General features: G+C 54.5%; 1 protein-coding gene and 1 non-coding gene across 2 annotated transcripts; both read right to left on the bottom strand.

Annotated features, from left to right (window-relative positions):
- Window positions 1–670: 670 nt before the first annotated feature.
- PRRC2A (proline rich coiled-coil 2A) lies at window positions 671–15,771 on the bottom strand. The gene is made up of 31 exons (XM_055571070.1): window positions 15,629–15,771; window positions 13,642–13,816; window positions 12,983–13,160; window positions 12,513–12,612; window positions 12,349–12,421; window positions 11,869–12,012; window positions 11,565–11,716; window positions 11,302–11,381; window positions 11,020–11,162; window positions 10,498–10,588; window positions 10,185–10,401; window positions 9,290–9,764; window positions 8,654–8,844; window positions 8,135–8,432; window positions 7,543–7,753; window positions 5,476–7,344; window positions 4,714–4,985; window positions 4,408–4,538; window positions 4,040–4,169; window positions 3,854–3,939; window positions 3,429–3,662; window positions 3,148–3,288; window positions 2,961–3,032; window positions 2,674–2,841; window positions 2,421–2,503; window positions 2,051–2,261; window positions 1,871–1,969; window positions 1,521–1,733; window positions 1,314–1,408; window positions 1,116–1,206; window positions 671–999 (listed from the first exon to the last, which is right to left on the bottom strand). The coding sequence occupies exons 2-31, from the start codon at window positions 13,751–13,753 to the stop codon at window positions 859–861; spliced, it is 6,501 nt and encodes a 2,166-aa protein (XP_055427045.1). The 5' UTR covers window positions 13,754–13,816; window positions 15,629–15,771; the 3' UTR covers window positions 671–858.
- Window positions 13,328–13,458, bottom strand: LOC129648113 (small nucleolar RNA SNORA38). Its single transcript, XR_008712697.1, has one exon. It is a non-coding gene; the product is annotated as a small nucleolar RNA SNORA38 (small nucleolar RNA).
- Window positions 15,772–15,889: the final 118 nt, after the last annotated feature.

Here is a 15,889-nt window from a genome sequence, read left to right as displayed (position 1 = left end):
ATAAGTCTTGGCTTGACCAGCATGCAGTGGTACCAGAGTAACTCAGCCAAGTTTGACTATGGTGGAACTGGTCTACCCAGTTCAAGGAGCCCACTGTTCACCCACTGTTCCTATCAGAGTCTGATTATAAAGACACTTCTGATTTGCAGACAGGACCAAAGTGACGTGTGGCTGTGGGCTGTCCACTATTTCTTTTTAGAAGCAGTTGTCATGCCCCACCTTTAGCTAGCTTGGTGCTGGACAAACAAAACCTGGCAGAAACCTAGGGCCAAGTCATAACCTTTGCAGTGTCTGCCAAGACCTCTGGAACGCTGGCTCAGGGATGTGAAAGGCCTGATGACTCAGATCTTGCTGGAGAAGCCATGTAAAGACACTAGTTGACAATCTAATGGCATTCTACCATCCAGATGTCCCACCATGGCCCCATATATGCAAGCAAAGCTCTATAGGACCGACCCAGCTGTCACGTACAAACCAACCTCACTAGCACAAAAAACAAAACCTAATTCCTGGCCCATGAAACTTCTAAGATAACACTTGTTTTGAGGTAGTTAAAAGTGGTCACCAAGGTAAAGTAACAAATATTTGCCTAACTGAAACCACTCTACAGATCACTTGGCACTGAATATGACATAAGAGACTGCAACCAACCAACCCATCCCCCAAATCATTTGCAATTTTTTTAAATCCTTTTATTCTTTTTTAACAAACGGCCCCAGGGATAGGGGATGAGGGGAGGGGAGAGGAGGGGAAGCAAGGCACCAGCCCCACAACCCTTCCCCACCCACCCCTTTCCCCCTTATATATATTTATAATCTATATACAAGCCCCGGGGGGTGGGGGGCAAAGGGAACTCCCTCAGCGGGGTGGGGGCAATCCAGGCTCCTTGTCCCCTCTGGACCCAGGCTCCTCTGCCCTTCGGGATGGCCCTTCTCGAGAAGGTGGCCCTGTCCGCTCCCAAGGTTTCGGCATCCAGCGCAGGGCATCTGGTGGGGAGGCCTGGGGGGCGGGCACATGTGGAAGAATTAAGTCAATCAGGGAGGTCAGGGATGGAAGGGCGGGAACTCAGGAGGAAACTCAACTCGGACTTGTGCCTACAGGGGTTTCTCCTTCACCTGCTGGTAGAGGTCGATGCGCTGTGTGCGGAAGACTCCGCTATAGGTGGAAGGTGGGGCCTTGAGACGGGAATTGAGGCCAGAGAAAGACCTGGAGGAAAGATATTTGAGGCAACCTTCAGACCCCCCTATGGTCCCCAAAGACAGTAAATCCTTGGGGATGGCTGGGCAGTCTGCACCCCCATTCCCTTCTCTTGCCTTCCAGATGGGGGAGTCCGTGATGACCCAGGTCCCCCAAAGTTGCTATTCAGTTTTCGATAATCCTGGAACGGCTTCAGTTCTACTGGGTGCAACTGAAGGAAAAAAGACTCATGAGCGTCCTGCCTCTCCACGTCTTCCATCCTGATACTGAATCCTTACCCCTGAGTCTCGGGGTTCCCTAGCACTTCAGCTCCTGTACCTTACCTCTGCTCGCCCCAAGCTAGGGCCGAAGGGCCTGGCAGGTGAAGGCAGCACCCGAGTAGCAGGAGCAGGTGGGGGCCTCACAGCCAGACTGGGGGGCTGCAGAGGAGGGCCCACAGGTAACAGAGAGAGGGGGGGTGGGGCAGGAGGTGGCGCCGGTGGCAGGGAGCCAAAGTTCACCACAGGCAGCTGTGAGTCCACCATGGGCAGAAGCATCTGTAATGAGAAACAGGGCAGTGTGTGTTGCGGGCAGGGAGGAATGTCAGAAAACCAGGAAGAGTCCAAACAAGTAACATAAAACGCTAGAGTTGGAAGGCAAAGCGCACAAAGGGGACTGGGAAAATAAAAGGTACCTGCTGGGCAGGGGCTCCTGAGGGGAGGAAGCCACTTTGGCCACCAGGCTGCAGAGGAGCAGAATAAAAATCTGAGGGGGATGGCAGATCCTGTCGCACCTGTTGGGGAACAGGGAGGACAATGTCAACTCCCAAGCACCCCACTCCTACCCCTAAGCCCAGCATCCACCCGCCTCTCACCTGAAGCAAGGGTGGGTCTGGCAGAGGGCTAGGGCAGAAGGCTGGAGAGTAGAGGAAGGAAGGTGGAGGGTAGAGAACCCCTCCAGCCGGCAGCTTCCCCAGCTCTGTTGCTTGCAGTGCGGAGAAATCCAGAAACTGGCCCTTGACAGCTACCCCCGAGAGCAGTGCCGAGGGCGGGGCTGGGCCCGTGGGGAGGTACAGGGGCTGTGATCTGGAAGGAAATTGGGCCAAGGCGGGGAAGAGGTATCAGGAACCAGTCAAGTCCTTTAGTCTGAAGTGGAAGTCCACCACCCTCCAGGTACCCTAGAAGTATCTTCCCCTTCTCTCTTTCCCTGAACACAGTTCCATGTCCTTCTGAGATAAGTCTTACCTGTAAGGGTGCAGTGAGGGTGTCCCAGGACGGAAGCCTCCACTGTTGGGATGTAATGGAGAGTCTATGGCTCCTCCTGAGACCTGCAGGAGAGCAAGAATGCAACAGCTCGTTTTCCTGGTCAAGAAAAACTCACCCACCCCACTAACTACAGCAAAAGCAAGAAGGGAAATTTAAAAAACTGCAAATAGCAAAGGCTTGATTTTAGGGACAGCAGACAGAGAGGGGTCCTTGAATAGGAGGCAGGACCTACCTGAGAACTGGGAGGCCCAGGGCTGCCATAGAAGATCTCAGGGTACAAGCGCTGGCCTGAGGAGCTGGTCTCGGGGCCACAGTGCCCAGAAGCCAGGTTCTTGGATTGTGGCTCAGCTGAGGCAGAAGCACTGGGGAGCAGCTCCCAGTCTCGGGCCATGGGAATGGCCTGGGAAGGAGAAGCCTTGTCAAGAGGGCCATCTGCGCAACCTGGATACCCAGGTCACTCCCAGACACTCTCCTCCAGGTGTCCAAAGCCTGTCCTCAAAACCTCTGTCCCCCACTTACCTCAGTAACTGATGCCGTTAGCTCCTTCTCTGCTTTTAAACTCTCTCTCACCACCAGGCACAAGTCTGAGTCCTGTGATCATGAGGCAGGGGAAATGGTCCATGATTCAGACACGTGTCCTCCCCCACTTCCAGTTCTTCCCCTCTCTCCACCCAAGCCAAGACACCCCGATCCAGTCGACGCAGACCTTATCATTGGTACCAAACTGGACTGGAGGACCAGGTCGATGGGACGGCCGGAGGGAGCCAGGCTCTGGGCCTCGGTCTGTACGCTGCAATCGTTCTGTGCCAATGGGCCCAGGGGGCAGAGGCTGCTCCCGGGGCAGCTCCTGAGTGGGGCAACAGAGTGAAGTAGGGGTAGGAGGAGGAAAAGGAAGCTCAAATCAGCACACATAGGCAGAAGAAAGGGGAGACAAAAGCATGGCCAAAGTCCAAGAAACATTCTTCTTATCCTTTCTTGGTTGTTTACCTTTCTGTCCCCATCATGGGGGGCAGGTGGTCGTCTCCTAGGAGGTTCAGAGGGTTCAGAGCCAGGTGGACCCTCACCAGGAACAGCATTCAGGGGTGAGGGGCCTCCAGGTCGCTTGGGGGGCCCGTCTGCTGACCCCTTGAGTCCTCCATCAGGGGAACTTCGCTGGCTGCAGGGACCTGATGACACCTGAGAATCCCCACTCAGGTCCACCCCACTGTCAGACTGACTCATCTGAGAGGAGTGGAGAAGGAGTTAAGTCAGAGCAGGAAGCACCCCAATACCTGAATGAGGTACACACAGACAAACTATAGAAAGGAGATGACTATGTGACGAACAGCCCCACACTCATCCCAGGACAGTTGGGCAAGTAGGGCCGGTATTCAACAACATCCCAGCTCAGACACTCCCCCCCCCTTTCTCACCTCTGTGCCAGCCACATCCTCAAAAGGACTCAGGGGTTCCATCCAAGGCTCCATGGAGCCAGGCCGGTAACTCTTTCGGCTAGTGGCTGGGAAAAGCACCAACACACAGAAGTGAGAGAAGACAGTTCTATGGTCCATCTTGCTCTAAGTCCTCTAACATTGTCCTTCCTTTTCAGCTGAACTCACCAGTATGTAAACGATTCCAGATGTGAGGGGTCAGGGCCTCTGTTCCTGCATCTCTGGACTCCCCCTGAGGGCCTGAGCCCTCGGGTTTGGGGCCCAAAAATCCAGAGCTATGAGAAGGTGGCAGTGATTCCTAAAAACGAGAGTCCAAAAACAAAACATGAATGAGATGGGAACTGGGCAATGCAAGCAAGTAGAACATAGAACCACACGTGTGGGGCAAAACGAGAGATAATGAGAAATAAGCAGTGACCAACACTGAGAATATGGGGTGAAAACACAATAGCAGAAATAGGAAAAAGAGTGGAGAGAACATGAAATTAGAGCTTTCAAAAGTGAGAGCAGTGAAATACTTCAACCCAGCCCCTCACCTCCTGCAGCAGCTCTGGTTTCCTAGGTGGCCGCTCTCGCCGTTTGGGGGGGAAGGGATTAACTCCAGCAGAGTCCCGGGGCGTCCCGCTCATCCCCCTCACCATTGGCCCTGGCTCCTCGAAATGGGGGTCTGGGAGAAGGGGAAATTCATCAGCTTCTGCCTTGACTATCACCAAACTGAGCTTTACCCTCTGTACTCCACCTCCCAAGCCTACCACCCTCAGTGCAGACACCCAGCACCAGGACTCCTGGGCCACACACTTCCCCCTTCAACACCCTGGGAACCCTTAGCTCCTCCAGCTTACCTGAATTGACATCGTCATTGTTGGCCCTCTGAGGGTCATACCGGGTGGGGGGCCGAGGAGAGGGGCCTTGAGGGGCTTGGGGAGGCCCAGGTTTGGGCCTTGGGTGCCCCACTGGCGCAGCTGCACTTCCTTGGCGGCTGCTGAGCTGAGCCAGAGCCTGCTGGATGCCAGCAGGGTTGCTGTGGATAACTTGGTCCAAGCGGAACACCGCAGAACTGCTGGGGGGCGGGGGAGGCAGAGGGAGCCCTGGGGGACGCTCCTCTGGGGGACGGCTGAAGAGAACAAAGAACCAGCTCCAGTATTCACGAAACTTACTGTTTTCCTTACAACTCTCTTCCACCTGTTCACCTTCAACCTGTTCTCTGTGCTAAAATCCAGGTGTTTCTGGAGCACTTTTTTTCTGGCCGCACTATACAACTCCTGGGATCTTGGTCCCCTAACCGGGGATCAAACTTGAGCCTGAACAATGAAAGCGCAGAGTCCTAACCTTGGGACCGCCAGGGAATCCTTGTTTTCCCACACTTCTAAGGAAATTTTACTCGTACAGGTGCACAAAGGAAAACAAGGAATACAGGTGTTTCCGATGCTGTCCACTGCTCTCCAGCCACTTCACCTAAACACAGAGGACCTGGTGCCTAACAGCTCACCCCATGTACTGACCTCCAATTCCACTGCATCCAACCCAACTTCTCTAACAGGTTTTCTCCCCTCCCCCAACCTAACAATTCAAAAGAATAAACTGAACCACCTGCCTGTACCCACCTTCGGTTCTTGGGAGAGGGCCAGCTCCTCTTGTCCCCTCGCCCTGGGCCGGCCCTCCCCCCAGGGCCCCCACCACCTCCTCCACTGCCGCTGCCACCGCCGCCAGACTTGCTGCTTGGGCCTGGGCGCCGGTTCTGCCTCTCCATGCTGGGTCGCTGACTCGAAAAGCTCCGCTTGCTCAAATCCTTGGCTCTCTGGCTCAGATCTCCACGGGACATGGTTGAGATGCCTGATCCAGCACCACCTCCACCCCCTCCATGAGTCCCCACAGCTTTGGGGGTCAGCAGTGCTGGTGGCGGAGCTTCCTTGTCCCCCCGCCGCTCGCTGGCAAAGTCGCTGCTCTCAGAGGCCGTCTCCCACTCCTCGTTGGCTTGGTCCGAGTTCTGGTTTGATAGATCAGGAGACTTGGCTGCTGCCCGGCGAGGTGGTGGGGGCGCTGCTACTGTTGTGAGGGCCTCCTCTGACCCAGGTGTAGAGGCTGGAAGAGCTAGGGAAGAGGGCTTGCCCTCAGCCCCTCTGGCAGCGTTCTCTCGTTCCTGTTTCAGTCTCCGGAAACGAGGTGGTTTGTCCTGCTGCTGAGCCCTCCCGTGTCGCCTCCTTCTGGGCCGCTCCCCGTCTTCCACACCCATGCCTCCATTGTTGCCTCCACTGCTGCCTCCTCGGGCCATAGGGCACAGAGGCCCCGGGGTCAGCTTCTCTTTCAAAGGCTCCTTGCTTGGTGGCATAGGACCTGTTGGAGGCTTCTTTGGAGCCAGGGACTTGGTTGGGGGGCTCCAGCCCGGGCAAATGGGGGGAGGGGGCCGCCCACCCCCTCGTCCCCGACGGGATGGCACCCCTCTGGGAGTGAAGACTCGCCCACCTCGGGCAGTGGAAAAGCGGGCTGGGGCTGGTGAAGGGGGTGCTCCTGATGATGGGGGAGCAAGAGGGACCTGCATAAGTACTCCTTCCTTGGTAGTGGGGGCCTCCTTGTCTGAGGGGGCCAGGTCACTCTCGTGGGTCTCACTGCCTGTCTCTGAGCCCCGCTGCCGGCGCCGCTTGGGGATCTCTTCATACTCCGAGCCCTCACTCCGTGTCTCGCTGGCAGTGCGGCCTCGGGGAGGATGGTTTGGTCCCCCTGTCCCACCTCCACGTCCATCATCTCCTCGAAACTCTCGGTAACTGCGGAACTCTCGGCTTCGGGCTCCCCGCCCCCGTCCCCCATAGGTCCCCCGAAAACCCCTCCCTCTGGCAAAATACTCCCCTCGGCCCCGACCTCGACAAGAGGTAGGACCCACTCTTTCATAGGAATAGTCCCTCCGAAGCCTTGGGGCAGGGGAAAGATTCCCACTGGGTGGGATCTCCTTGGGGCCACCTATCTTTCCCTTCGCTGTCTTCAATGGGTCTGGCTTTGGAGCCTTGGGGGTTTCATCCCCCTGTTCGAGGGGCTTGGGGTTGGGGGGTAGCTCTTCAACTTTCACAGGCGGTGGGGGTTTCTTTATCGGCCCAGCCCGGCGGGGAGGGGCCCCTGACTCCTCTGGAGGGATCCCACGACGACTGCTGCCTGGGCGTGGGCCCCAGCGGGTCTCCGTGCGGCTCTCTCTGCGAGGTGGCGGGGGGCCTTGGCCTCCAATTCCGCGGGAAGGCTTTCGACCAGTTTCTGGCCCTGTCAGCTGTGGAGCCTCCTCCTTGGGGGTTTCCTTCTTGGGTGGTGGAGCTTGCATCTTGGCTGCCTCCTCATTGCCTGGGGGCCAGGGGAGTGGACGGGGCCCTGGGGGAGCTGGCTCCTCCAGAGGAAAGCGAGGGATTGGGGGCCCAGGGGCTCCATTCTCAGGAAAGCCTGGATAACTGGCCAGGTAGGGTGGTGGGGGAGGTACTGGAGGGGTCTCGCTCCTGAAGAGGGAGACAGAAAAGATGGAAGTAAGTATCTCAAGACGAGGAAAACGAACTAGGTGGGGAAACAGAATGCTTTATTACTATTACCCAAACACTCCTTTCATGTTTATTCCTATCATTTCACCGATAATCCAAAGTACCTATTCTTCTAGGTGTGTTCGCTAGAAACCCTCCCATTTCTCTACTCACACTCACCTCATCCCCTTCTCATCCTCATCAGCAGCCTGGCGCAGTGGTGAAGTAAGTGGGCGGGGGTCAGCAGGTGTGGTGGTGAAGACATCTCCTACCCAAGCCAACTTTGGATCCACTGGTGGGGTGCCCCGATCTCGTAAGAGGGGAGGTGCATGGCGCTCAAATGGCTCTGAACTTGAGCCCCCACTGTCTGAACGCTCCCGGGGAACTAGGCCTGAGAAATCCAAACAGTATGAGAAAAAGTATCCTTTTTTATGTTACAGGCCCTCCAGCCCCCAAAGCACCTCCCCAGTTCAATCCTCCACATCAGTCCGGTCAATGTCAGTGCCTCCATCTCCTGGGAGACAGTGCCTGTTCTCCTAAAACATGGTGAGCCACTCAGCTTCCCTACAGATCAATCAGATCAATCCCTCCACCCAGGGGAATCTTGGTTTAGGTGGGCATTACTACTTCACTCCTGCAACAAAGAGCTATCTCGGGAGTGCTAAGCTCCCCTCTTGATTGGTTGCCCTTCATCCCCATAGGGCAAGATGAGGATACCTACTTCCCAAGACTAAGGGGTCCCCGACGCCCCACCTCATCTATGGTGCCTTACCAGAGGGATGCACACCAGGAGGGTAGAAGTCCAGAGGGGGCCGGCCTTGGAGGAGCCGAGGGTCCACATAAGGAGGAATCATCATCCAGCGGGGATCAAAGTTCATAGGGGGCATGGGCGGGGGCCGGCCAAGAGCACCTGGGTATAGGGCTTTGGGGGGCGGGGGCGGAGCCTGTGGAGCTGGCACGGCCCCCATGGTCACAGGCTGCGGTGGTGACGGGGGCACTGGGGTGGGCTGGGCAGAGCCCTGCTGATGCTGCTGCCACTGCTGCTGCTGTTGCTGCTTCAACAGCTGCTCCTGGGGAAGGACAAAAGGGAGTGAGAGGCATCAAAGGCCCAACCAGAACACAGGACTAGCAAAAACAAAACCCACATCAATGTGACACTTGGACTAGACAGCAACTAAGGTGACACAACGGAGATAGAACTGGCAGAGGGACCCAGGAAGTAACTTATGGATAGGCTAAATGTTGAAACCAAGCAGAGAAGCAGCCCTTAAGAGAAGTAATTTAGTTTCACCTGCTGCTGCCGCTGGAAACGAGGAGGCAATGATTTCTGATATTTGGGATAGCCCAAGCCTTGGCTGGGGGGCTGCCGGGTGGGACCAACTCCATCACCCTTGGGTTCCACCTTTGGGGCTGGGGGTGTGGCAGGGGAAGGAACCTCTTCTGGTGGTTCAGGACCCTCTTTTGAGGGCACTTGAGGTTCCACTGCATTGAAAAAAAGATAATCAGAGCGATCTAGTCCACCAACAGATATTCCATGAACACCCCATAATTTCAGCACTCACTTCTAGCAGCCCCTCTAGAAATAAGACTATCCCATTTAAAACCCATGAAAACACTTCAAGGTCTCTCAAAAGCCAATGGTGGTGGCGTTCATTTCCCATGAAATCATCAAAAGTAACATTTCCTTCAGCCTTGCTCCACTCTAGGCCAATAAGGAAGTAGTTTTAGGTTACTACTTATTCAGGAACTCAGGTAAGAAAACCTTTTCCCCTCAGATGTCCACAGAAGCAAAAAGATCCATTTCACCCATACCAGTGACAGTCCAATGAACCAAAACTGCCTTTTATCTCCTTTACTCACATCCTTACCACCTGCACCCTCAACCCCAAGCAGACAGAAGATGTACCCATCACCATCCCCATCATACCTGCACTGGCTTCGAAGCTACCACTGCTGGTGCTATTGGCACTGCCCGCACCACTCACTGCGGTGGGAGCCGGAGCCACACCTGGAGTGGGGGTGGACTGGGCAGGAGAGGACTGTGCCGACTCTTCTGGTTCTTTTTCAGGTGTCGGAACTGGGGCTGGTGGAGGAGCTGGAGGCGTGGGGAGTTCTTTGGGGACTGCAGGTGGTGGAGCGGGAGCAGGAGGGGTAGCAGGTGGTGCAGCAGGCTCTGCTTTGAGCCGCTTGTCAGGTGCCCCAAACTTCTCATCAAGTCGCTTGAGCTTCTCGGCACAGGCTGCCCTGCGCTCCTCCTGCATGCGCCGCTCCTCTTCCTCTCGCCGGCGCCGAGCCCGCTCCACAGCCAGGGAGATTTCAGACGAAGACTGCTTTCGCCGCTGCCGCCAAGCCTCATCCTCGTCTTCGGGTGCCGGGGGCTTGCAGGGAGGGCCCCCGCGATCCTGTCAGTGGGCAGACCCAGCAGGGTCAGAGGTGTCTTCTTTCCATCTTTCTTACCATCTCTTTCACAGACTAATCAACTGTCTCTAGCTGCAGGTACAAAGACCAGGCCTTGGGGTTGATGGCCTCTCATGGCAGGGACAAACTCATCATCATTTTAATTTTAGTCTTTTTTCTTCTTTTTCAAGACCCAAAGACCCCAGGTGTCCTTGTTTTTCCTAACTAGCATTTCTCTCTTCACCCTAACCCACCTAACACCAATGATGTTCCAAACCCTTTCAGATATGCTCCACAGCTCTACACTTACTGCAGCCCATTTTTGGCCCTCCCTCCAGCTTCCTCTTATTACTGCTGCTTCGATTACTCAGCTGAAACTAGTCTCCCCAAAGTGACCCTCTCAACCCCTCATTGTAGACACTCACTGGGTAGTCCCCAGGGGGGCCCCAGTTCCCGGCAGGGCCTCGGTGGGGTGGGGGTGGGGGAGGCTTTGGGGCAGGAGGCCCCGGCTCTGTCTCTGGAGGCCGAGAGGTCTCTGCCCAGGCCGTCTTGGGAGGGGGCGGTTCGCTGCCGGGGGAGTTGCCCTTTTTGCCATCTGCTTCAGGGGGCCGTTCCTCACCACCAGCTGACTGGGACTCCTTGCTGTGAGTAGACCAACAGTGGAATTAAAATCACCTGCAACCCAGCTCTACCATGAGACAAACAGCCCCTCCACTCCCCAGAGAGTCCTAAACTCACTGGCCCTCAGCTCCCTCCTCATCGGAGTCTCGTCCGTCTTCCTCATCGCTGAACTTGAGCTTCTCAGTGTAGTCTACCTCCTCATGGGCCCCTAAGGGGAAAAGTGAAGCATGGTAACCCAAGCATTCCGCTCTCCCATCTCGAGTATCACTACACGATTGGATGCGCTACAAAGGCCAACTGCCCTCTTCCCACTGGCATCTAGATTCACCACGACTGTCAATTTCACTCCTCTGACTCCTTCTCCACCAGGATTTGGCTTTCTTCCAGGTATCTACCCTATCCCTCAATGTCTATTCCCACAATGATCCATTGTTTTCTCATCAGATTTTGCTATTTAAAACTGAAATACTTGGGAATTCCCTGGCGGTCCAGTGCTTAGGAATCCACACTTTCATTGCCAAGTGTCTGCGTTCAATCCCTGGTCAGGGAACTAAGACCCCACAAGCTGTACAGTGCGGCCCAAACCAAACCAAACCCCCAAAACAAAACTAAAATACTTGGTCCTTAACATCCACTCACCTGCCCAACCATCATCATTCTCCTGGTCCAACTGGTCAAACTCTTTGAGATTATCTTCTTTAAGAATGGAAGGCCGACCCACAGGCTCTACAAGACGCATTGGTGGCCCTGACCCTCGGGGGCCTGCCACACGGGGGAAACGGCTGTGTATGAAAAGGGAAAGAAGAGAAGATAAATGAAGGCTGGATTGTATAATCACAGACTGAGCCTCCTGGCTAGAAAACCATCTCCTCAGCAGGCTTCCCCTGTCCCCAAGCACAAATCCAGACCTAGATTACTCACCTGGGCCCATCGGGCGTGGGGTATCTGTAAGGCCCCTGGGGTCCATAGGGCGGAGGGAACGGGAGATATGGGGGATACATCTGCAAAAGAGCCCAACAGTAGCCGCTCAGAGGAGCAGCCAAACAGCCTACCACAGCCTTAAACCTCTCATCCTCCCACCCTCACAGACCTCTGCTTTCCAGCTGTCCCCTCCAAAGACTAAGTTGTAACTCCTAACTCTAGCTTTCAGCACAATCAATCCAAAAGAAGATATCCAAACTTACGAAGGGCGGCATCATTCCGCGGTAGGGAGGGAACTGGGGTGGGCCCGAAGGCTGCAGTCCACCCCGGGGATCATGGACGTGATGAAGTTTGGAGTCCGGGCCCTCCAGCTCATCAGGGCCACGCCCACCTCCGTCCCTCCAAGTTGTAGAATCTGTATTTTGGAAAAGACAGAGAGTGAACATAGCTGAAAATGACGGGGAGAAAGATGAATAAGCCAGCACTTCACTCTGAAATGGAATAAGGTAATATCCTGGTCAAAAGGTGGATTCCTAACCCATTCACTCACTAATAGTGGCCACTCACTTTGGGGGCGGAGGCTTGGTCCGGGCCCAGACGACTGTTCGGCAGACTCCCTTTCCTTGGCAGCCTTGTCCTGGTCGCCAGCCGCCTGCAGGGTCGGAAATTCCTCTCGAGAGAATCGTGACAGTAGGCTTGATGCCCTTCCACCTGTTGGGGTTGAGGCACAAGAGACACAAGTATCTTTACTGAGGATGCACTGTGAAAGTGGAACGCTCTGACAGGTACCAGATCCAGTTCTGCCTCCAAACTCACCCCCTATGTATTAGGTGTTCATTCCTCAAGAAACAAGATCAGTTTGGGGATACCCACCTCTCACTTTCACATAAACCTGCAACAAATCTTGCTCATGTGTTTTGCAAGAAACCAAATATGTGATCCAAAATTTTGCCAAAAGATTACGAGAACACTTTGCTGAAGGTATAGTGCAGGACTCCTGCCTACTATGGTGCCCAGAGAGACCTCCTCAAACAGCCTTGCGCTCACCATCTCCATGTGCTCCATGGGTGACGCTGGCTTGTGCCCAGGACTTTACCCCGCTTGGAACCGAAGGAGTGTTCTGGGGAAGCAGAGAGATAATGGTGACATGATGAGGAGCTACAAGCCATCCTTGCCCCTGCTCCCTAAAAAACATCCAGTTTTTCAGATACCTCGGGGGCTGCTGGCGGTCGTTTCGATTGGTTGGAGGCAGGCGTCTGTGAAGCCGGCAGTGGCTGCGATTCCGGCTGCTGAGCGGTTGAGGCATCGGAACTGAAGGGATGGTAAGGTGGGAAGGTTATTCAGAGTCTGAGATGGTACCGGCTCCTCTGCTTCTCCAACTGGTGGAGGACAGGAACCAAACCCAGGCTTTCTCACTACTTTTTACAAGTTTTAGGACAAAATACCATTAGCTCATCAAGCTTGCATAGACTGTCATCTGTTCTTCAAGCTTTCCTCACACCTGACAAAAAGTTAAAGGTACCACTCCTTAGTCATTTAACAGGAGTCCTGCAATAGGCAGGAAAGGGTCTTTCCTCTTTGTCTCGGACTCTCATCTGGCCACATTAGACCAAGCCCCAATTCATCCTGAAGTTCAAAGTTAAAATATTCCTAACTCTAGATCCCCCAGGTCTCCACCCACCTCTTGGGGTCGGACTGCTCCTGTTTGCTTGCCCATCCTGTTCCGTCTTTCGGCACTAATGAGACATTGGGGTCATTGCCTTTGTTCTCGGCTTTCAGGCTTGGAAGGTTGGCCGGGGGTGGCATACGCCGAGCAATGGCAACTTTCCCGAGACTCTGCAGGCCATGGCGAGGGGCAACTGGAGAAAAGATGGAGAGAGAATGGAAAATGCCTCTAAAGGGAAATCTGACAGCATCTTACCCGAGGCCCCAACATCTTCTCTTAGAAAGCTTCTCTCCCTTTGCCCTAGGCAGCCTCTGAAATTCTATCAACAAGGAAGGCTGAAGGGCTTTACACTCAGTAATTCTATGTGGGATGGTTGATCTTGAGCCTGCAAGGAGCAAGCTGGCCCTAGACTTCTCCAAGTCCACATTTCTTTGCCTCCAATTCTTACGTGTCCAAAGACAGGAAACCACAGACACGCCTTTGTAGGAGGATGCTGGTGTTCACCAAAAGCACAACGTCCCCTATGGGATCCAAGATAAAACTGCAAAGTCTTTAGTGTTCCTCTAACCTTTTGATATATGTACTACAGGTGTTTCCCTTCAAAGAGCTCTGAAATACATGACCCATTCATGCTCATCCTCCAATAATTAGGAACATCAGTGCAGGACCCTCACCAGCGGGTTTCTGGATCTCTAAGGACTTGCCCTTATATGTATCAAACAGGTTGAGCGAGGAATACTTCTTTCCATCCTTCCCCTTGGCAGTCGGCCCCGAGCGATCGGACATTGCGCTGGAAGCTCATTGAGTACGTTGGGTCCTGCAGGCGCCTCCCCCAAAACGTGCCGGAGCCTGTGACCAGACACCAAGTGTTTCACTCTCTGCTCCACCAAGGGCCTCCCAATAGAAGCCTAGATGCTTCCTTTTATTCTTACTGGGGCTCAGATACATGGCCCTCTTATGCCTCTTCCTCTAGCCTATTCAAACACCCCAGTTCCTTTAAGCAAACATCTTCCCCACAGAGCCCAAATGCCATATTCCCCCCTTCCCCCAGACACCCCTTGCCAAGGAAACCCAAATAAAAATCCAGTATCTTTCTAGTATAAACACTCTCCCCTTTGTGCCAATCTATAAAGGGAAGCAACCTCATTATGCCCACAAGTAATCTCTATCCATCAAAATCATTTCAGATAACTACGATAAAAACAGCAAGTCCAAGCCCTAGATAAAACCAAAAGCATATAGATCCGTCATGTAAGAAAGAGAGGTTTAGCTCTCCTACTCGTTAGATACCAGCTTCCTAAGTTTGCCCTGGGTTCTAGTCCCTGCAGTCTCCCTCCCATCCGGGGAAGTCTTGTAGGAAGGTATGCAGGAGTTTAAGGATTTTATGAGCTTGCTCAGCCAGACTGGGGGTTGGTGCCAGAGAATTCCTCAGGGAACAACTGGGGCACTACATATTCCCAAGCTACAGAAACAAGTATTTTGAATATTCCATCTTTTCCTACACTTGCCCCCATCCCAGCTCCTGGAAAAAAGTTTGTCCGAAGATGGCATACTGGTGGGCTCTGGTTTACCCTACATACACGTGGGTAAAACAAAGCATTATGGATCCACGTCAAGAACACCAAGTAACCATGGGGCCAAGACTGGAATCAACTTCATTTTCCTACCCCCCATCAGCAGTCATTTCTTTCCCCGATTTTCCTTGTTCCCCAAGCCGACCAAACTCTCCAACATCGGTTAGTGTTCCTGAGTGACCAGGCATTTGTTTGTAGACAATGGTGTAAAGGAAAGAGAGAGGGAGTTGGTGAGATATCCAGACAAGACCAGGATGATAACTAAAATCAAGAACTTTAAGCCACATTAGATGAGGAGATGAGGGTAGCTTTGGAGGTGTTTAAGAAGGCCAATCTTTGAAAATTTATGAAGGGAACAGGGATAGAATAATGAAAAAAAAAAAAACTAAATAAAAGAATTATGAAAGCCGGTGGAAAAGAATACACGTAAGCGGGAATGGCAGGAAAAGGATGCAGACTAAAGGAAGCAATGTCAGGAGACTCAGGAGAGAGGAGTTGGGATAGAAAGGTGATAAGGAAGATGAGAAATGAAAAAAGCAGAGACGATATTGAGGAACGTAGAAAGCACAGATGCGGGATAAAAGCAGGGTTCCAGAGTGGGAGTGACTGGACGCCAAGTGGGGCGTCAAAAAAGGGGGGCCTTAGCGCTGGGTGATGGGGAGGGGTCCACTATGGAGGAAAGAAGACTCGTGGGAGAGCAGGACAGTCAGGCGCGGCCCACCTCACAGCGGCAGCAGGGAAGGGGACCCATAAATAGGGGTGATAGTCCAGGAGCGCAAGGGGGGTGGGGAGTTATGGCCCAGGAGCCAGGGGGGAGGTCTCCCCATGAAGCCAGAAGGTGAGTGGGTACGGGCAGGTTATAGACTCAAAGACGGGCTAGAGATGCGGGTCCCAGGGTGGGAGTATCGGAGGGGGAGGGGCAGGCAGGGCCCGGCAGCAGGAGGACAAAATGGCGGCGGCTAATGGCAGCTTCTCCTCCCCCCGGCCCGCCGCCGCCGCCGCCGCCGCCGCCGCCACCGCCACCGCCGCCACCACCACCGCTCCCGCGCCGGAAAAGGGCGTTAGCATTCGGCTCGCCCAGACTCACCTGGCCGGGTGCGCGGGGGTCCGGGACCGGGGCCTAGGGGCCTCCCCGGGGTGGGATGGCGGTGGGGCGGGGGCGGATGGCGGCGGATGGCGCCGGGTTCGGCTCCTCCCGTCTCCCTCGCTCACTCCGCGGCTGGGCTCCGACTAACGGCCCATCCGGGCAACCGCCGCCCCCGGGAGTGCCCCCCCGCCCGCCTCCCTCCGCGCCTAGACACGCCCCTTTATTTGCATAAAGGGCGGGGCACCTTTTACCCTATCCCTC

This window comes from Bubalus kerabau, chromosome 3 (genome assembly GCF_029407905.1).
Source record: "Bubalus kerabau isolate K-KA32 ecotype Philippines breed swamp buffalo chromosome 3, PCC_UOA_SB_1v2, whole genome shotgun sequence".
In the NCBI taxonomy this organism is placed as follows: Eukaryota; Metazoa; Chordata; class Mammalia; order Artiodactyla; family Bovidae; genus Bubalus; species Bubalus kerabau.
Note: the sequence above shows the minus strand (reverse complement) of the source record. Positions and strands in the feature narration are given on the sequence as shown.

Bases quoted from the DNA above. Each gene is read 5' to 3' on its own strand.
- PRRC2A (XM_055571070.1), bottom strand. From the start codon at position 13,753: ATGTCCGATCGCTCGGGGCCGACTGCCAAGGGGAAGGATGGAAAGAAG. The intron at 4,986-5,475 runs GTGGGTACAGGC...TGTTCTCTTCAG, and splicing joins CCCTCTCCCAAGAACCGAAG to CCGTCCCCCAGAGGAGCGTC. The intron at 1,970-2,050 runs GTGAGAGGCGGG...GTTCCCCAACAG, and splicing joins CAGACCCACCCTTGCTTCAG to GTGCGACAGGATCTGCCATC.